This window comes from Periplaneta americana, chromosome 15 (assembly GCF_040183065.1).
Source record: "Periplaneta americana isolate PAMFEO1 chromosome 15, P.americana_PAMFEO1_priV1, whole genome shotgun sequence".
Taxonomy (NCBI): Eukaryota; Metazoa; Arthropoda; class Insecta; order Blattodea; family Blattidae; genus Periplaneta; species Periplaneta americana.
This window is the reverse complement of record NC_091131.1, coordinates 43,546,037-43,569,004: the sequence shown is the minus strand read 5'-3', so window position 1 is coordinate 43,569,004 and position 22,968 is coordinate 43,546,037. Positions and strand designations below refer to the sequence as shown.

General features: G+C 35.1%; 1 protein-coding gene across 2 annotated transcripts in view; it reads right to left on the bottom strand.

The window, feature by feature from the left end:
• The window catches only part of LOC138714828 (scoloptoxin SSD14-like), a 134,145-nt gene extending 114,079 nt beyond the window's left edge, over nucleotides 1-20,066 (bottom strand). The window contains exon 1 of one of the 2 annotated variants that reach the window (XM_069847002.1): nucleotides 19,826-20,066. In XM_069847002.1, coding sequence (XP_069703103.1) covers nucleotides 19,826-20,019 — 194 coding nt within the window. In that variant the 5' untranslated portion in view covers nucleotides 20,020-20,066. Of the gene's footprint in view, nucleotides 1-11,535; nucleotides 11,695-19,825 lie in introns of those variants that run through there. The other variant, XM_069847003.1, reaches the window with a different exon arrangement.
• Between the last annotated feature and the right edge of the window lie 2,902 nt (nucleotides 20,067-22,968).

Genomic DNA, 22,968 nt, shown 5'->3' with positions numbered 1-22,968 from the left:
CAGTGAGATAATATGCACAAAAGAACTGAAGCCTCTATCGAAATGAACGGCCACCATTTTCAAAAATGTGTTTAAATATCCATATTATGATTATTTTTCAATTTAAATTCACTCTCTATATTATACGCTAATGTGCTGTAGACAGTATAATATATACTGCATAATGAATACGTCCGCATAGATAGCTCAGTTCGTGAGTAAAAACACATATTGTTAATACTGTACTGTATTTTGATTAAAGAAAAATCGAATGAAAATTATCAAATTCAAAATCGTAATATATCCTAGTTTACGTAAGTGGATTAAATACTTTTCTTCCCTCCTGTACCTAGTAAAGTGATTTGCTTGTATTTTATGCCATTATCATCAAATTCCGATCGTGGAAGGGCGTAGCAAACAGCGTGTCCAGTTCTCAACCGTTAATCCAAAGGTATAGCCAGGTTATTATTAGCAATGTTAGTAAAAATATAATGATGTCCCGGTACAACTGATTTTTATTAATATTCATAAAATAGGAGGCTGTAATTAAGAATATAATCTTCAATTGCTATTTCAGATATTAAATGCTATTTCAGTTGTACGGTCTTCTCGCTTAAGCGTTTTTGCTTCAGACCCATATACGTAAAAACGTATAAATGAAGATTTACTTTATGTGGATGAAACTTTCGCAATAAATTTCAAAATGAGATCCTAATAGCTAAATATGAATATAATCGCCAATTCGCCCCTATTGTATCTTTTGGAGCCAATTTCAAATCCGGAATTTTTTTTAATTATTCCAGCTACTGCTGCCAACTCTAGCGAAGTGTCTGTCTCACTGTTCCTTTTTCTTTCGTATATTATGAGTTGTGTTTGTGAAGATGGGGAGTACCAATATTCCAGTTTTCATTAAATCACGCTTTTGAAGAATGTTATTTATATACAAGTGGTGGAATCTTTTTCTGTAAATTTTAAAATATTTTCATGACCATACTATACCTTTACCACAACCCAATCAACCCAATGATCATTTAATATTGATTTTTATAATAGTGGAAAGGAATATTCATATTGAATTAGTTTTCCAGTTACAAGAGAATAATTATATTTTCCACGAATTTCCATCAATATTCGCCAAGAGTATAAAATCATCTTCGCTGAGGCTAATATTAAAAAACACAAATGATAAAATGAATCTCCACAAATACCTGCTCTGGAAATAAGGAACACCCTCTATCGACATTCAGTTTCTTATAAAACCACATTTTGATTGTGTAAGTGGAAAATGTATTACGTATTAATTACCAGGTAATAAAATTATTCATATAATGATTTATGCATTACAAATTATATTATTTAATACAGCATAACTATAGGTGTAGACATGGTTTTTCTATAGATATAGGTCTATACACCCCTACAATTTACATGTATTTCTCACTTGCCGTATTTTAAAATTTATTTTGTCTGACAAAATCTTATTCTGAAATGCACATAGAGTGTTAATTGAGACGCCGGAGGGAAAAAGACCTTTGGGGAGGCCGAGACGTAGATGGGAGGATAATATTAAAATGGATTTGAGGGAGGTGAGATATGAGGATAGAGACTGGATTAATGTTGCACAGAATAGGGACAATAGCCCTGCCAAGACTCTGGAATTCGTTACCTGCTAGCATCAGGGACTGTCGAAATAAAATTGAATTCAAACGCAAACTTACTAGGCACTTGGCCAGTAATTGAGACTCGTTCAGACATGGATTCTTGTAAATGTTCTCTTAATCTATCACAAAATATTTCAATATCCGGTAATTTCATTACTATAGATTTTTGTTATTGTAGGTTTAATTTGTAATTCAGTAAATACAAAAAATATTCTTTGTTCGTAACTTCTATGATAAAATGTCTAGCTTTCATTAATCAGGTAATCTTGTCGTACTTTAATTTTTATTGTAATTGTAATTGTAAATTTAAAGTTAATTGTAATTTTATTGTTCATATTATAGTTGTAATCCCCTGGTAGAGCGGCAGAGAAGGCCTGACGGCCTTATCTCTACCAGGTTAAATAAATAAATACTAATACTAAATACTAATGGCGGGCTTACGTGAGGGCGGCAATGAACCTGCGGGTTCCTTAGAAGACATTTGTAAGTTGTAAGAAAAATCTTCTTCTAAAATTCATGAAGTTTTCACCATTGTTGAAGTATACACAAAGTTCATTTTTGATCATATTTGCAGTACCAGTATTTCTGTTCCTTTCGTCCTTTCATTTTCTAGCCATTAGATACTGAAAATATTTTCTCTGTAAATGCATTTGATGGCTTAAACTCTTACATTAGCGAAAACTTTATTGCAATTGAAATATTTTTCAGTTTTTGAGCACTTATTAAACATATGAAATAAGCCCATCGTTCTGGTAATATAATACTACTCCGCCTCCACCATCTTATAAGTAGCATCTCGATGAGGCCAATCCGAACTACGCATGGGATTTGAAAATTTACTCGTACCGTACGCAGAAAAAAAGTGTTACAGCTGTATTGTTCCGAGGAAAATCGTACATGTGGCAACCCTAAAAATTACAGACGCGTACTTCGCCCTAAGGTCTGATTACCGCGGAGCACAGAACGTTTTGCAGAGCGGAGCGTGCAGCAGGCAATGTTTGTTTGCAGCTTTTTCCCTCTGCAGCGGCGAAGGGGTGTATTGTTCCGTGTGAAAACGTAACGTGCTTGCGTCCGTGCGTGTTTGCGCTCGTGCGCTTGTGCTCAAAGGTGGGAGGATGAAAATTCTTCGTCATATAGACAAGTCCGTAAACGTATACTTCCCAGAATGTAGAGCCCAAATGGCATAAGTGACTCTATAAATTCTAACTTTCAGCTTTTTTGAGAGCAGACTGGATGACAAAAGTTTATTTTGGGGTTTCGTAACAAGCTGTTTTTTTAAGTCATGGGTTGTTAGCTCTTCGCCCAACTCCCAAGCCGGAGGACCACCCCTTATCTGGTCCACACCTGTGGAGTAACAGCTAGCGCGTCTGGCCGCGAAACCAGGTGGCCCGGGTTCGATTCCCGGTTTGGGGCAAGTTATCTGGTTAAGGTTTTTTCCGGGGTTTTTCCTCAACCGAATGTGAACAAATGCTGGGTAACTTTCGGTGCTGGACTTCGGACTCATTTCACTGACATTATCACCTTCATCTCATTCAGACACTAAATAACCTGAGATGTTGATAAAGCGTCGTAAAATAACCTACTAAAAAAAACCTTATCGTCGCCCTCGGTAGCGCAGTTGGTATAGCGCTGGCCTTCTATGCTCGAGGTTGCGAGTTCGATCCCGGCCGAGGTCGATGACATTTAAGTGTGTTTAAATGCGACAGGCTCATGTCAGTAGATTTACTGGCATGTAAAAGAACTCCTGTGGGACAAAAATTCCGGCACACCGGCGATGCTGATATAATGTCTGCAGTTGCGAACGTCGTTAAATAAACCATGATTATTAAAAACCCTTATCGGCTGTCCGAGACTGCTTATTCAATATATTCGCAGCTACCCTCCATATCAGGAGGCCGTCTTCTCTTTTCGCAACCTGAGGACGCGAGATGCCGTGGTGATAGGAACCCACAATTAGGCCTGTAGCACCATTATTTTTTCCAAGTAAAATACTCGTTTTTAACGAAAAAAAATACCTAAAGATCGCGTCAGATTGTGCACTTTAACTTATAAGTTGAAGATCGCACACTGAAGGAAAATAAAGTTTTATGGCAAAAGATATAGTATCAGCAAAAGCCTTTTCAATCGACGAAATATTTTTCCATTAATAATTATACAAGTGTTGGCAAAAGTGCATTTATAAGGACGTAGGTGAGCGAGTTTAACAATTATCATTGGTGTTCACGGTAGTTGCAGTTCACGAAATTATTGATTCTACCTACCATTGTGTATATTATGAATATCCTACTTAAAATATTCACATAGCATATCTTAGAATAATTTGTTATTGACAGTGAAAGATAAACCTACTTGCAATAAACATCGTAAAGTGTTGATTCCTTTTCATTGCAAATACGAGTAATATAGTTTTTAATCATTTTGCCATTAATTTCTGCTTAGCTTCAGGTATGATAGTGAGTGTAACTATAGAAACCACAACAAATGAGCTTCTCAAAACGAAATTATTACCTACTATATTATTAAGTGTCCCGCGCCGTGGCGTCGCGGTCTAAGCCATCCCGCCTAGGACTCGCGTTACGGAATGCGCGCTGGTTCGAGTCCTCATGGGGGAAGAAATTTTCTCATGAAATTTCGGCCAGTGTATGATACCGGTGCCCACCCAGCACCGTGATATACACTTGGGGAGCTACTATAGGTAGCGAAATCCGGTTGCGAAAGTCAGCTATAACGGCTGGGGGGATCATCGCGCTAGCCACACGATACCTCCATTCTGGTTGGATGATCGTCCACCTCTGCTTCGGCATGTGGACGTGAGGCCAGCAGTCGGCTGGTCGGTCTGGGTCCTTCATGGGCTGTAGCGCCACTGATTATTATTATTATTATTATTATTATTATTATTATTATTATTATTATTATTATTATTATTAAATATTTAAGCCTAAATTTGACGTACCGCTGACGTCATGCTTTTGGATATGATTTAATCAATTTTTATTTCTTTCTTCGTTCTTTATCGATTACTTTACGATGTTTTATTAACTACTATTTATAGCTATTTATTTATCGCTGATGCAACTGTTGATAGGAAAATGATATGACATTCGTCTGAAAGTTGGGTAAAGCCTGGTATTATCAATTGCATGGAATCGTGTTGCAAGCTGCCGGTTCATAGATGAAATTGGACGCTTTCTTTTTGTGGGGTACTTCAAGTGATACGTATGTTGAAGTAGAAATGATACATACGTGTAGATTTCGATAAGTGAAATCTCCCGAGAAATTTTCTGTCACCAGATTTCTCGTAAGAACTCTCTCTTTTCACTTGGACAACTTCACTTTCATCATCATCACCATCCAAGTAATCCAAATAGCTATAATTTATTCGTCTTCGAAATCATCAACTGCAAATCTTGCTTCCATTTTACTTTATTTTGCCTACTAATCACTGGTTATCACGTTTAACTGCTGGAATATGGTCGGTTACAGATTACCGTGGTTAACTCCCTGAGGTCGATGTACCCTAAAAATACTTAACCAGGTGTTAAGTGGCAATTTGTGGTTACACTAACCGACATTGATGCATGTGGCCATAAGACTGTCTTTGCATTAGGAGAGATTTCAAGTACACGCAAAGCGAAGCGCTAGTAATGTGCTAGATCGTCTCATATCATGTAGAGCCCGGAATTTTAGGCACTAAAAGTTAATATTGTTCCTCGCTATAGTTTATAAATATAAAGGCCATGCCCCCACTTCTTTGAGACATCATTCAGTATTTTCCTTTCGGTACCGCTAAAAGAATCTAATCCTCTTAACCACCACTTACAAAGTAGCGCACGATTTAAAAGATCATTGCTAAACCTCCACTTCTTTGAAATGCCATTCTTGTCATTCAGTATTTTTTTCCCTTTGGTACCATTAAAGGTCTTTAATCCTCTTAACTCCACTTACAAATTAGCGCACGGTTTACAAGACCCATTGCTCAGTCCTTCTGACTCTGTTGTCTATTATTACATATCGGACGGACTCTTGTGAACTAAGCTTAAAACTCTCCTCGCGAGCACCACTTTTATTCATCTACACTCAATGTCATTAATAACTTTTAGCACCTAAAATTCCTGGCTCTACGTCATAGTATGTAAAATCGGTTTTAGTTTAATTTTCTTTAGTTGGACAACGTACAGTAATTCATAAAACGTTATGGTAATCATTGCGTATTGTGGGCATGTGACAGTCGTCAATTTTATTGTTGATATAAATAATATAAAATAAAGATGATAAAATTCGAGATTAGAGTCGTCCTTTTAAAGCACTACTGGAAACAGGTGTATGAAGTTACTGCCGCAGCTCGAAAAAAAATCGGAAGTCGAGAGTGAAGGTGTCCTTAGTGAGCGTGTAATACAACTATGGTTCTCGCATTTCAATAGTGGAGGAAGAAACATTAAATATTTACAACGTCCTGAAAGATCTAAGGTAAGGAATATTGAGAATGTACCCAGAGTTTTGAAAGAAAATCCACAAAAAAAAAAAAAATACTCCTAGATTGTCAGAAGAATTTGGTGCTTCAAAACATACAATACATCGCCACATTAATCTATACTTCAATGACACCTGAACAGACTCAACGCAGTGTGGATGTCATCAATGGACATCGAATGTTTAGGAAAATGGCTATTTTGCTTGAATGTTCGTATTTAAAGACTTTTTTTTTTGTAAATGTGCACGAATCATGAGAAATGAAGCATTCTGATTAAATTTGATCTCGACTTTTTTTGCCGTTTACGTCTTTTTTACTTTACTATGTACTTTTTTTTTATCCGTTTCTTGCTTTTATATGTACTTTTTTGCCTTTTTCTTTATATGACTACTCACTCAACAATACTGCATTTATTTCTGCGTTCGAAACTAAGGAAACTGCAGTTCTTATAGTAGCCATAGATATGGGACACCCTGTTGCAATGCAGTGTTGTCGTTTCGTTTACTCCGGAATCGACCTTGTCTTTACCCAGCACTGCTACCTGACACCAGCACTGACCTACCCTATTAATTCCTGGCTTAGTTGCCGCATGAGTGATGCCTTATTGGTGTCACGAGGTTCAAACCTGTCTTCGTACGGTTGACTAAACAATAGCAAACATCAGTTATTAGTCGAATACATGAAGCGTTGGATTTCCACGCTGATAACCCGGTTTCGAATCCCGGTGAGTCCAACTATAATTTGTGGTGGACAAAGACGGTGCTTGTTGGTAGGATATCACGGCTCTACCGAATCTCATTATTAGGGCTAGGATTTTGATGACCTATATATCATGAAAAATGCCCTAAAACAATGCATTTATGAACTAAAAATCTTAAAAAAAATGCCCTTAAAAAGTCCAAAAAATTGATCTTACATAATTGGCTTAATAGGAATATTAATATTTAGACTAGTAATTAAATTAAATTCTAGTACCAACATTCAAGTTTATTTAATTTTACACAATTTTTTCTAAGTAGTACACTTTAATTAATTATTTTACCTGATGTAGTTCCATGCAGTCCACCACAAGGCCACTCTTATCCGGGACTAGCAGGTATAGAAGAGTCTATATTGAAGGAGTGGTTGGACTGATCCATTACGTGGGGGTGACAATATTTGTATAGAAAAACGATTAAAATAATATACAAAATAATGGGTATTAATGGACAAAATATGTAGAGAATATATGGAGGGAAATAAATAATATTTCACATTAATAATGGGGATTTAAGGCCAAAATTACATGAAATACCCCAAAAATCACCGAATGAAACAAAAAATGCAAAAAAATGCCCTAACAAATATGTTTTAAAACACTGAGTTTATCACATAACATATAAATACTAAAGCAGCAATGTTTTTGGCTTACTAGAAAAAAAATCCAATTTCATCAAAATCCTAGCCCTAGGCCTACTCATTATTGTTACATTAATTATTATCGTGACACTGATTTTGTCCAATAAACGTGACAGAAGTTTGTGCGTCAATCTTGAAAAGTTGCTTGTTGTTTATTATAACTCAAATTATGGACGTGAAGTTGTAGATGAATAAGTACAAGTGAAACAAGTCTATGGAACAAAGAAACTACTTTCCCGGTGCACTTTGTTAAGTTACTTATGATCTTATGGATGTTTACTTTATGAATTATGGGTGATTCATTATAATTTCAATGCATTTTATTGCCCTATTTGTTATTTTAGAGCCTTTTTATTCGCCTAAAATACCATTTTTAGTGCCTTATCTTCCGATGTCTAGTTATCAACTTACCGCTAATCCCATGGATGATAGGTTTATCAGAAGAATTGTCACATGTGACGAAAAATGGGTATATTACCACAACCCTCACACCTCAAAACAGTGGCTTGATCCCAGTCAGCCTGCCAAAGTCGTCGTTAAACAAAATCGATTCGGCCCCAAAGTATTGTTTTATCTGTCTGGTGGAATTTTTAAAGCGTGATTTACTGGGAGTTTGTTCCAAACAGACGTGCAGTCGATACGGATCTTTGTCAACAGCTAGAACGAGTTCATAAATTTTTGAGAGCGGTACCCGAAAATAGTCAATCAAAATAGAATTATCTTGCAACAAGACATTGTGAGACTGCATAACACTCAAACAACTATGGAAATAATCCATATCAAATTGAATTGTTACCACACCCGGCATATATCCCTGATATTGCGCCTTCAGATCACTGTCTGTTTCGATCTATGACCAAATTCCTGCGTGGAAGAAATTTCCAAAACTAGCAAGCCTTTGAAATGGGTATCACCGAATTCTTCGAGACATAAACCAGAAACTGGTACCGTCGCGATATAACAAACGTTTCTGAAAGGTGGCTCAAGAGCATAGAGTGCAATAGCCTTTACTCTGAAGATCAAATTAGTGGGTTGCATGCATAAAGTTGTAGTATTGCCTTTTGCTTCGACTGTAGAAGATACTTGAAGTAGAAGTATATACTCCGTTTTGTATGCGTAAACCTGATACTACTACTGCTACGAAGTATTTACTACGCGGCAGTAATATAAACTATCAAGAGTATTCGATTATATCGATTATCGACAGCACGTCGGGTTTATTCGCTAAGATTCGTTAGTTTTCGCCTTCTATGTAGGCTATTTATGTTAATTTCTTGGTGGGAAAATAGATTGTTGTCACTCTGAAGATCAAAGTAGAAGTAGGCCTATGTACTCCGTTTTGTATGCATAAACCTGATACTACTACTACGAAGTATGTACTACGCGGCAGTAGTATAAACTATCAAGAGTATTCGATTATATCGATTATCGATAGTACTTCGGGCTTATTCGCTAAGATTCGTTAGTTTTCGCCTTCCATGTATTTATGTTAATTTCTTGGTGGGGAAAATTGATTGTTGTCCTCAAAATGTGGTTAGTTTAACAAGAAAAGGGACAATTACGACGAAGTGGGAAGTGTGGAAGAGAGAGAATGGGAACAACTGCTGTTTGTTAATCTATTAAAAGAATACCCAGCATTATTAAACAAGTCGCAATCTCCTGCCGCAAGAAGTGATAAAAAAAAAGCCATCCAGGCTATGAAAGTTGAGTCGAAAGTTTACAGCAAGAAAAAAATTGACGAAAAGCAAATTATGAAGAAAATAAACAACATGAAAAGTAAAGTAAAAATCAGACAAATCAGACAGGCCCAAAATGTTACTCATTAAATTTACGCGTAACCTAAAATATTGTACGCACATGGAGTTTTTTTTTTTTTCACGTAAATTAAATGTATTATAAGTACATCATAGAATCATTTTGTTAAAAGTATATTTTAAATAGCAATAACAAAAATCGACTGACAGAATTCCAGTTATCTCAAAATCAGCATTTCGGTAGTCCATTACAAAAACTGGTCTTATAACATGTTTTATTTGTAAAACCTATACAACTTGTTATAATCACGTTCTGATGGTTCTCGTCTTTTCTTTTAGGTCTTTCTAGCGCGAATTTGTAAGAATTCTGCCATATTAAACCGTTCAAATGCTTTTGCTGAGCTAACAAAGTCTCAAACAGGGCAGACTACGATTTTTCTTAGTTTACACTTAGAAGTAGAAGTATATACTTCTTGTTATGCATATGAATAGTGGTTTAAACTATAAATTCTAGCATAAGCTAAACACGGCCTTCCAGATCAAATTTCTGCTACGCAGGAAATAATTTACTATGGGTTTTTATTAGTGCTGTTGATCGATCAAAATATTTAATCGATTAACTATTTGAATTTAATCGATTAATCGATAGATTGATCGAGTTGAAAAAATGTTTTAATGTAGGGTAAACTAGGATCTGTTGGACAGTCGGGCATGTTGGACACTCTGTACTTTAACGTGTTACCATGCCACTTGTGGGCACCACATTCTGCTAGAAGTCAATGACGGAAGTAGGCACGAGTGGGGCTACTTCCGTCATTGACTTCTAGCAGAATGTGGTGCCCACAAGTGGCGTGGTAACACGTTAAAGTACAGTGTGTCCAACATGCCCGACTGTCCAACAGACCCTAATTTACTCTACTGTAATACACAATTATTGTTATTTTAACTTGTATTCGGTGATAAGATAAGCATAAGTATTAAATTAATGTTGTATATATGTATATATTGTATCTTTATATTACAAAACAAATATTTTAATTCGGCTTTTACTTTTTTTATTTGTATATTATCTTTAGTTTTTTATTTAGGTCTTATTTTTGTTTCGTGATCTTATTAACATATTTATTATGAGACATAATTTATTGTGTCAATTTCTCCGGGAATTTTTGAGACAAACGTAAATAACAAAAAGTATGAAGACTCGCCTAGTTAATACTGCGTCATCCATGATTTTAAACATGTGAGTGCATTCACATGCTCCAAATTAAGTGTCGTTCTACGTTTAGTAACAATGTTTCCTGCATCACTAAACACGAAAAAAACTTTTTTTCTGTCAAGCACTTCTCCACGATCGTTCAATTTAAATCGAAACGTTTCACCGAGTTTACCTCTCAAATTCTCATATGACATAATGGAGTTTACACTTTTCACAAACCACAGAAAACTGATTTTTTTCTCTATCAGGCTAAATACACAACCTTCATATATAAACTCAGTATAGAAACTGCAACTGCAAAACTACAGCGGTCGAAACAGAAGACTGGCCCCTATTGTAATCGAATTACCAGATTTCAGAAAGAGAAGAAGGTAGTTACGCTCTCACTTGCACACAGTGTAGACATGGCTATTTTATAAGGGATGAGGGGGACGAATCCCAGAAAAGTATGTATTTCATATGCTAGGAAGATGAGCTGACGACAAGGTGGAAGTTTTCTTGAAAAACCATAAAACTTAATAAGGGTTTCGCATTGTCTTTCAACTTTCAATAGAGGTAGACTTGGTCACTGTCTTCATATCTCCATCTCTTTTTGAAGTGTTTATGCAAAGATTTTCCCTACTGTACCTGGTTTACAGTTAGAAAATAACAATACTATTGTACTTCTAAGTAAGCAATTTCCGAGAGAGAAATATTGTCGGAATTTTTAGTATGAGTTTGTGTTAACAAAATAATAATATCAACTACAACCGATTAATTTTAATCGACTCTATTGTTCGATTAAATATTTTTGCTCGATTAATCTTACAACAGAAATTGATCGATTAATCGATTAAATCCCACAACACTAGTTTTTTTATACATAAAGACCTTAGTATATATTACCAAAACCTTAGCAATAGCATTTACTTCAACTTTATGCATACCAGCCAATGTTTTGTCACAACACACTCCAATAAAAATTTTGCTCCAAAAACTATATTAATTATGAGACATTCTCTGTACCAATTGAGAAAATTATTACCAGTCCGTATCACATCAAAAACAGGTACTCACGCTTCTCGGGCTGCATTGGTCTCCTGGTAGTATTGGTGAACGAATTGGACGGCGCCATAGCGAGGTTCGGAACCTCCGTCCAGCAGCTGTTCTTCGTCCGTCCTGGTCATTGTGGACTACCTTCGTCCATTACTCATGAAGACTGTATATACAAATAACTACCCCATCGCTGGCTTCTGCCCATGAGCTTGTACTCCTTAGATAAGACTAACTTCATATTTACAGTCCGAGATTCCATTGTGTTGACCACCAGAGATAATGCTATTATCAAGGGATTTCTTCTACCAAAGTGCATTTTGGTCTCTTAGAATATTGACGAAGTTTCCTTTCGTTAGCAACATGACAGAACTCCATGTCAGTTCATTACACTGCTCTATAAAAAAAAAAACCTTTTTGTCTGCTACTGAGGAAATTTCAAGTGTTTTATACTGAAATTGATGCGCTGATTCCAGATCTGTAATCAGATTTATCATAGCACGTCAGGTTTTTTAGTTATGGGACTGTAACATTAATTCTAAATCTTACTATTCAGTATATACCTGTGCCGTAAAGTCAGTGATATAAATTGAGCGTAGTTTATATATTCTTTGTAAATTGTTATAATATATTATTTTTAATATATTTATAAGCAATAAAAACTCTGTTAAAAGTGCTTGAGACCCTTGCTTTTCCGCTTATATTGGCATGTCGCTGTAAGAACCAGCAGAAATCACGCATTATGCTCGGACTGTATTGACCCTGGTACCCGTATTCCATCGTTGATATGTCCTGATGGAACCTCTCACCATGTTCGTCATTTACAGCACCGAGATTTGATGGAAAAAGGTCAAGGTGTGAATTAAGAAAGTGCATTTTTAAAGACATACGACAACGTAGATTCTGAAATGCTTTAAGCATGTTATAATACTAGCTCAGCATAATTATCAGCGCGATAATTTCCTGAAAACCTAGTTGACACTAGTACAAATGCGTCCCAAGCTTCGAGTTCAAGAACACTCAGTTTTGACCTGAACGTAGTGTCACACATTATAATTAAAAATAAAAAAAATGTTATTATTTTAAAACTGTGACGTATAGAAAAAAACAGACTTCAGAACTGTAATCAGCACACTCAAATTAGGGTTGGTACACTTGTTTTTGTTCAGAGCAAAATCACAGTAAAATAAATAAAATGGATCTAAATACTGTATTAAAAATGTAAACATTAAAAATGTTATGATTTTAAAATTGTGACGCGATAGAAAAAAACTGACTTCAGATCTGTATAAGCAGCACACTCAAATTAGGGTGGTACACTTGTTTTTATTCATTAGCAAAATCACAGTAAAATAAATAAAATGGATCTAAATAATGTATCAAAAATGTAAAAATTAAAAATGTTATGATTTTAAAATTGTGACGTGATAGAAAAAAACGGGCTTCAGCTCTGTAAACAGCACACTCAAATTAGGGTTGCTACACTTGTTTTTATTCATTAGCAAAATCACAGTAAAATAAATAAAATGGATCTAAATAATGTATCAAAAATGTAAAAATTAAAAATGTTATGATTTAAAAATTGTGACGTGATAGAAAAAAACGGGCTTCAGCTCTGTAAACAGCACACTCAAATTAGGGTTGGTACACTTGTTTTTATTCATTAGCAAAATCACAGTAAAATAAATAAAATGGATCTAAATAATGTATCAAAAATGTAAAAATTAAAAATGTTATGATTTTAAAATTGTGACGTGATAGAAAAAAACGGGCTTCAGCTCTGTAAACAGCACACTCAAATTAGGGTTGGTACACTTGTTTTTATTCATTAGCAAAATCACTGTCGACCAGTGTTATTAAATTCTTTCTCTCAATCCTACATTAGAAACAATTCGTCATAACAGCTACAATAAAATCTGTGTGACTAAGCGCATTATTTTCTCACAAGTTTTAAACGTCTCGTAAAATTCAGCCTATGTAGTGGCAGCGATATTCCTGTTTATAATTTAGTTCTTGATCTATCATCCATAAATAAGATAAAGACTTTAGCTTTCGGCATTTATATTGCACACAAAATAAGTTCAATTTCTGATCGAGATAGTGAGACATGTGACGTAGGGTTGAGCAGATTTACAAGTATTTAGTTAACTTTGCACCAATTCGTTTGATATCACTAGAGACGAGAATTCCATGCAAATGCATGTTTTCATAGAAACATAGGACATAGCTCAAACTTATCCATTTCATTGCTTTCCGGTTCCAAATATGTGTACTTTTTCCGTGCATATTTGCATTTTTTGGCCGTTTTGGCGATAAAAACAAGCATAATGCATATTTAAGCAATTTTTAGCTTAATCATGCATATAACATACATTATATTCAGTTTAAATGCATGTTTTAATGGTTTTGAGTGGACACCTCAGTTTCTCGAGTTATATGTCCCTTATTTTAGCTTCAGGAATCAGGACTGAAGAAGGAAAGTAAAGAAAAAAACTAAATAACAGATAAAGGTTCATTCAAGTTTGCACCCATAACTTCTTGCGATGTAGGGAGATCATTCTCTGGCTACAAAAACATATTGACTGACAAGCTCAAAAACCTCAAAGAAACTAATTTAGAAATGTTGTTAGTTGTTAACTGTGCCAACAAAGGTGAAGTGAAATAAGAAACTTGGAACAAAAATGAAAGTGCATATTTTAAAGTATTTTCCTTTTGTTCGTGCATGTTTCATAGTTTGATAATGCATGAATGCATGCATATTTTGGGATGTTATAGTGTATGAAATTCTCGTCTTAAATATAATAATAATAATAATAATAATAATAATAATAATAATAATAATAATAATTTATTTAACCTGGCAAAGTTAAGGCCATACGGCCTTCTCTAACACTCAACCAGGAGTAAAACTGCGTTACAAAAACACTACAAATTTACAAAGTACACTAAAATTTTACACACAAAACTGAATAAGATAATAATAATAAAATGTAAACAACAAGTAAGTAGAAATCAGACATAATATATAACACACAGAAAGAAAGAAAAAAGCATAATAAAATGTGAACAGCAGGTCAAAATAAATTAGACATTCAAAGTATAAAAAATAAGACAATTATTGATAATAATAATAACAATAATAATAATAATAATAATAATAATAATGATAAAAATGAGAATAGTAATAAAATAGTGCAGTACAAAGCATACAATGAATATAATATTTTTATGTACACACAGTAAGGAAAATTATGATTGTATATAGCTCAACTTATCACATTATAGATATACCATTATCGGAAAATATGAAAATAAAAATATAAAATAAGTTAAATATCACTAGAACATAAAAAATGTGAATATGTGGAAACGTGCAATACAACACTTGTCATATTAGTAAGTTAGTTTGGCAACTCGTCATAAGATAATTTTCTAACTTGGATTTGAAAGATTTCAATGTTCGGCAGCCCTTGACTTCAGGCGGCAGAGAGTTCCAGTGACGAGAGGTAGCAACAGTGAAAGATGAGGAATACAGAGATTATGTGTGAAGTGGAATTTCTAGCGTGTTATCGCGTTGTGATCGAGTATTAATATTATGATAGCGAGAGAGAGAGAGTATGAAAACGAGCGAGATCTCACTATCTGAATATTACAATTACTTTAATATCACAGGATTATGATAGGATTATCATATGACTCGATTTTATAGATCTCAGCCGTTTTTCAGAACCTATGTTCAGTCCCAGTTAAGTATTTACAAAATAAAAAAAAATCCTGAACAAACTTTTTAAACGTAGAACTATGTCTGGGGCTGTATGGAAAATGAGAACCATGAGTTTTGTAGAGTGTCCTAACAAGATGCATACAAAAATGTTCTTCCTCTGACACATATCGTCAAGTGAGATGTACTGCCTGATAATATATTATATGCATATCAGCCAGAACCTCAGTCAGAGGTACACCGGTAATATATTTAAAAAATTTGTATAATGCGGAAACTTATCTAGTGCGGGAAAACATTTCGGTTCCTTGCGATTCCGCTTTGAACAAGTTTTACTGTATTTTGTCAGTCTTCAATTTTCTTAGCGATTTAATGAGGTACTGAGTCACTCCAAGAACAGTCATCTTCACGTGCATAGTTTATCTTGTGATGGTATTTGGACTTCGTCTCTGCCTGATCTCCACATAAATCCCCGCTGTTACTGTTTTCATGTTGAATAAATAATAGGGCACTTTCTGCTTCATATAACAAAATATTTGGGATTAAGATCCTTACATGTTTTCGTTCGGTGAAGTAATCTATGTTTTTATCCATACTACAAAATTAAACATCCCAATTATTGTAGAATCGGTTTTTTCTCCCGCTGTTTCTCATGTGGCCGCATAATTAAGTTTAAAAATTGAACCAGGATATTTAAAATCGTTGTCACGTTTTATTTTATGTTGTCTTTGTCAACTTCAATACTCAATCTTTATGCAGGATGCAGTGGCGGCTGATTGCCTGAGGCAAGTGAGGCCAGTCCTCAGTGCCTTGGTTTAAATGAAATCAAATTTTGTGTTTTATATAATATATTAGTCATTTGAATGAAGCATATATCGCTGTAGAAGTATTTGAAAACTTTGTGATGGATATAGACTTGTTTTACAGTAAAATTTGTTCCTGAGGCCAGGATCGCTCGTGCCGGGTCTGGCTTCTGCATTTCGTATGTTCTCGCGGGCTTTGAGGTTGCACTTGAAACGTTGTAGTGAGGCACAATTCGTTTGGCCTTGTGGCCTGGTCAGCTTTCACTCCTTCCATTCATGGACCGGTCTCGAGGGTGGACTGGGTTGGGTATAACAGTTGTGACTTGTTTTCCTAAATAAAGCCATAAATAACATAAAAATTTCCGATGTTTAGCAGGCAGAGACCCACAGTGTTCTCTCCCTTATGTCTTAGTTTATGACTTAAGCGAGGGTGTTGAACTATTGTACTTCGTAGTACAGTAGTGAGTGTGGTTCAATGTTATGTGTTTCAGGAAAATATAAACAGAAATAGATGCAAGAAATAATGATGATGTAGGCCTAATTAATCCATAGTTTGAGTGTCCTTTTTCGAGAAGAAATGATATATTTTTCCCCACATGAAAACCCTATTTTACATGAGTATATTAGGGTTAAAGTTTTCTATTTACTTGAGATAATATAATATAAATACATTAAGAAATGATATTGAAAGAAAGGAAGTTTTAAATAAAGATATAGCCTACTGATATGCCTACGCTATCGCTGACAATTTTTCTGACAGATAATCTTAAAAACGAGTTTCTATTGCATCGTGATATGAGCAACCTAAATAGTCAAGTAGTAATGTGGTGCAAAACATTCTTAAATAAAAATAAACCTTGTTTGTTGCTATCAAAGGATAAAATAAAAAGAAAAGAAAGGAAGGAAGAATAGTGTGTCTACTGAGAGCTTCAGTGATCTGAAAAGTATTTCCAGGGGAATTTCAACATACAGTTCTTCAGCTGAGCATAATATGGATTGCTTCATCACACTCACACAATCACTGGAGCAAACTCACAGCATAGCAATTTATTTGGTGGGTGACAGTATTATTCTTAATTAATAACAATAATAATAGGCATAATAATACAGTAATAATGATATAATAACAATAATAATTAATATCATGAATAAACATTTCCTAACGGAGGCACTTAAACTAGTTGCATCTGGCCTCACCGAGGATTTCGATCACCGGCCGCTACTGGCAGGATGTAAACTGTCAAAAAAGATGAAGGAAAAAATTAAATGTTGTTTCCTGAACTGTTTTCCCAGAAAAAAAGAAGTGTTTTGTGAGTCTAACGTTTTTGAAAAAGATAATAGTCATTATTTAGGCTACTTTGCCGGTATGTACGCTGAAGCAGTCGTTTGTTACTCTGTTGTGTATTGCTATGTGTTGGGTCCAAGGTCATTGGCAATAACATTTACGTTCAATCGAAATGTAAACAAATAATGAAACAACTGTCAATCTTAAAAACATGATATTTTACAAATTAAAAATAAAATTATAAACATGGGTTTTCAACTTAAGCTGTTATTGCACCCAGCGCCTCAATTAAAAAAAATTAAAATGTCGAGAAAGTACGCAAGACATGCAAACCAAGAGAAGTCCCTCAAGCAAGCTTATCCCTGATCAATTCTGTGTCTCAAAAGCTGAAATAAACAGAAACATTTCAGCAAGCTGATAAAAAAATCAGAGAACCTCGTAAAGTTAAGCTTAATTAAATACAATTTGAAAAGACATTTGGCTTCGTGGACCCCTTTCAAATCTCTCGCGAACCCCAAGGTGTCCGCGGACCACAGGTTGGGAACCATTACTTCAGATGTAAAAACAGATTAGTTTGTTGCTGTGAGAGTTTAGAATACAACTTTCATAAATTTTGGACGCTAAGTTAAAGTAACATAAAAATATCACAACTAGCGGGAAATTGTTGAATTGGTATCACTGATCCTGATGACTAGGGCTAGGATTTTGATGAAATTGCGTCTTTTTTCTATTAAGCCAGAAACATAGCTGCTTTAGTATTTATATGTTATGTGATGAACTGAGTATTTTAAGACATATTTGTTAGGGCATTTTTTTTTGCATTTTTTGCGTGTTTCAACTCATAAGAGCATTTTTTTGTTTTATTCGGTCATTTTTTAGGTATTTTCATTTAATTTTGGCCATAAATCCCCATTATTAATGTAAAATAATGTTTATTTCCTTTGATATTTTCTCTACATATTTTGTCCATTAATACCCATTATTTTTTATAATATTTTAATCGTTTTTCTACACAAATATTGTCATTTTAACGTAGTACATCCCATGTAATGGATCAGTCCAACCACCCCTTCATATAGACTCCTCTATACCTGCTAGTTCCGGATAAGAGTGGCCTTGTGGTGGACTACATGGAACTACATCAGGTGAAATAATTAATTAAAGCGTACTACTTAGTAAAAATTGTGTAAAATTAAATAAACTTAAATGCTAGTACTAGAATTTAATTGAATTACTAATCTAAATATTAAGTAGTACAATAGTAATATACGTTACAAGAGCGGTATGTTGACGTTTTCATGGTCGAGGAAAAGATTGAAAAAGCGAAACGTAGTTGAGCTTTTTTAATTTCCGAGAACATGAAAACAAACATACCGCTCGTGTATCGTACATTATTTTGTGCGAAGATCGTTTATTACATACCTGAAAGACGAATTTCTAATTAGTTGCAATGAAATCTCCATGTTGGTTTCTGTTTAATGACGGCAACTTCAGAACACCAAAATATCTTTCTTCAACATTGTTGCTATAAAATGTTTTCTGTGTTTACTATACTCCAGCAGGCCGTGATATACGTCTGTCTTTTTTTTTTTCCCTCCAGTCTATAAATGCGAACTTAAAACAAACGGTAAGGTTATGTAGATTTATTTTTCATTTTAATATTTTAACAATATTATTTATATAACATATTGCAGTAATAACATCGGCAACTGGAATCTCGTTGATTTTTTCACGGCTTCCTTAATGTTACTTGTATCAGGAATGCAATAAGTTTCGTGGAGAAGTAGACTTTACTTAATTTTTGCAAATATTTAAAAACAATAATTAACATTGCAATTTAGGTGAAATTGCAGTGGTAAGTTTCCAATTTATAATTATTACTATGTTAAACGTCTCTAAAAATAATATGTTAAAAGCCTAAAGCAGTAAAATGAATGTCGCGCTTAAGCGGTAAGAAGAGGGAAATTGTTGTGTGTGTTACGTTGGGAATACTGAATGTGGTATTTCACACTTACCGCGTATTGGTTCTGTGCGGAAAACAAGCAAATACGCACGATCTCGCACAAAACTTCTTTTCCTACTAAGCCAATTATGTAAGATCAATTTTTAGGGCATTTTAAGGGCATTTTTGAAAGATTTTTAGGTCATAAATGCATTGTTTTAGGACATTTTTTCATGATTTATAGGTCATCAAAATCCTAGCCCTACTGATGACTAATTCTGAAACGTCAATTTGAAGCCCTAAATTTCTCTTCTGATCAGTCACCGTAAGGATCTAAAATCTCGTGGCTGCTTTCAGTTCATTGGACATTTCTTACATTATTTTATGAAATAGTCGAATATCAAATTTCATTTTATAAGTGTGTTCAACGGTAGAAGAATTCTTTCACGCAATCGGACAGACTCGCATAGATATTACGATACAAATCACTTTTAAAATCAAACCTCAAAATTCACCTAAACTTAGCTCCTATGAAACAGATGACAATAGGGTGAGCTACTCACCATTCTTTAACAGCCTTGTTATACAGTCGAGCTCGTTCGTTAGAAAACAGAGGAACGCTGCTCTTGAAAAGAACAGATTTGAAGAACTTTCGGTCTTCTTTACTCTGCTTGCCTCCAAGTTTGTCGCTGTCTGTGATGAAGCATGGGGCATTGTCGGATATGCGGGAGAAGAGAGGCGTTTTTTCGCAGTCCATGTTCACAAGTGACACTGTCTGGAGCGAGGCACTGAGTGGAAATGTCAGGTGCCCTAAGAAGGCTGGTCACCCGGTCCAGACAGATAAGATAACCCAGCTTACATTTCTCAACGAAAAGTACACACGAAATTGAAACCAGCATCTCCAATACTAGGGCTGATATGCCGCGGACTTCGGTTTCAGACATTGCGCAAATTGAATGAAAATGAGTGAAATTATTTTACTTGCAGAAATTCCAATAGTTACTTGGTGACAATTGAATAAGATCTGCAGTTTAATGCCCGGTTTCTGGTACACCTCAGTTAACTCTCAGTTACTTAATTACTCATATAAATTTAACTGCATTGATAACTTTCATGAGTTTTCGAAAAGTTAAATGTAGATTTATCAGCGCTTGTAACTAACAGTTGAGGTAACTTCAAGTTCAGTACCTATTATCGTCCATAGATGTCTCAAATAATAAATGATGTCTTAATAAAAATGTCACTTTTGTTGAAGTCGTACAAAATTTTGTCCAATATTCTTTTGAGAAAATTAACTCCGTACGTAGATGAAATTATTGGAGATCATCATTGCGGTTTTAGGCGTAATAGATCGACTATTGATCAGATTTTTTGTATTCGACAGATAATGGAGAAAAAATGGGAGTATAAGGGTACAGTACATCAGTTATTCATAGATTTCAAAAAGGCATATGACTCGGTTAAGAGGGAAATATTATATGATATTCTTATTGAATTTGGTATTCCCAAGAACCTATTTCGATTAATTAAAATGTGTCTCAGTGAAACATACAGCAGAGTTCGTATAGGTCAGTTTCTATCTGATGCTTTTCCAATTCACTGCGGCCTATAGCAGGGAGATGTACTATCACCTTTACTTTTTAACTTCGCTTTAGAATATGCCATTAGGAAAGTTCAGGATAACAGGCAGGGTTTGGAATTGAACGGGTTACATCAGCTTCTTGTCTATGCGGATGACGTGAATATGTTAGGAGAAAATACACAAACAATTAGGGAAAACACGGAAATTTTACTTGAAGCAAGTAAAGCGATCGGTTTGGAAGTAAATCCCGAAAAGACAAAGTATATGATTATGTCTCGTGACCAGAATATTGTACGAAATGGAAATATAAAAATTGGAGATTTATCCTTCAAAGAGGTGGAAAAATTTAAATATCTTGGAGCAACAGTAACAAATATAAATGACACTTGGGAGGAAATTAAAGGGAGAATAAATATGGGAAATGCGTGTTATTATTCGGTTGAGAAGCTTTTATCATCCAGTCTGCTGTCAAAAAATCTGGAAGTTAGAATTTATAAAATAGTTATATTACCGGTTGTTCTGTATGGTTGTGAAACTTGGACTCTCACTCTGAGAGAGGATCATAGGTTAAGGGTGTTTGGGAATAAGGTGCTTAGGAAAATATTTGGGGCTAAGCGGGATGAAGTTACAGGAGAATGGAGAAAGTTACACAACGCAGAACTGCACGCATTGCATTCTTCTTACTTACTTACTTACTTACAAATGGCTTTTAAGGAACCCGAAGGTTCATTGCCGCCGTCACATAAGCCCGCCAGTGGTTCCTATCCTGTGCAAGATTAATCCAGTCTCTATCATACCCCACCTCCCTCAAATCCATTTTAATATTATCCTCCCATCTACGTCTCGGCCTCCCGAAAGGTCTTTTTCCCTCCGGTCTCCCAACTAACACTCTATATGCATTTCTGGATTCGCCCATACGTGCTACATGCCCTGCCCATCTCAAACGTCTGGATTTAATGTTCCTAATTATGTCTGGTGAAGAATACAATGCGTGCAGTTCTGTGTTGTGTAACTTTCTCCATTCTCCTGTAACTTCATCCCCCTTTGCCCCAAATATTTTCCTAAGCACCTTATTCTCAAACACCCTTAACCTATGTTCCTCTCTCAGAGTGAGAGTCCAAGTTTCACAACCATATAGAATTGTATTCTGCACCTGACATAGTTAGGAACATTAAATCCAGACGTTAGAGATGGGCAGGGCATGTAGCACGTATGGGCGAATCCAGAAATGCATATAGAGTGTTAGTTGGGAGACCGGAGGGAAAAAGACCTTTAGGGAGGCCGAGACGTAGATGGGAGGATAATATTAAAATGGATTTGGGGGAGGTGGGATATGTTGATAGAGACTGGATTAGTCTTGCACAGGATAGGGACCGATGGCGGGCTTATGTGAGGGCGGCAATGAACCTTCGGGTTCCTTAAAAGCCATTTGTAAGTAAGTAAGATGTCTCCACTAGTATTTTGTAGTGATTTTTTTTAGTTATTTATAGTTACTTTCGTGTGCAGAAGTTTCCAGTAATAATATGGCTGTGAGCTCTGTTCTATTAGGTGCAGAACCGTACGATAAACGATAGTGTACATTTACACTTCCATCTGAATTGTAATATGATTAGAAAAGCAATAAATGTTGTTAGTATTTGATGTAATCATCGAGGTAAATAATACTAGTGGAGAGAGGACTAGATGTAACTTCTGCTACAAAACTGCAAGCATAGTCAGCTATGGTGGCTAGGGAAACCATATTGATACACATGCAAAAATATTTTACATTCGTCCATATGAATTCTTTTGCTTTCATGTGTTCAAATGAACTTTTCGGAGCCCGAAATACCATTGGCATTGGTAGACAGGGACGGATGCAAGGGGGTGTATTAAGGGGATATATCCCCTCCCGAAATTTTGAGAAAAATACGAAACAAGGAACAAAAATAATATTAATTTTAATTTGTGAATGTACATAGGAATTAGAGAGTTTTTCACGTAAATTCTCTTTGCTAAAATGTTAAATTCCAAGAACTGCAGGAAGACAAACACAGAGTTCTTACTTCAAGACAGAGAGTCATGAAGAGTATTTTAGGCTTGTAATTTTCCTTCTCTTCTTAGACTATTTCATTAGTCAGCTCA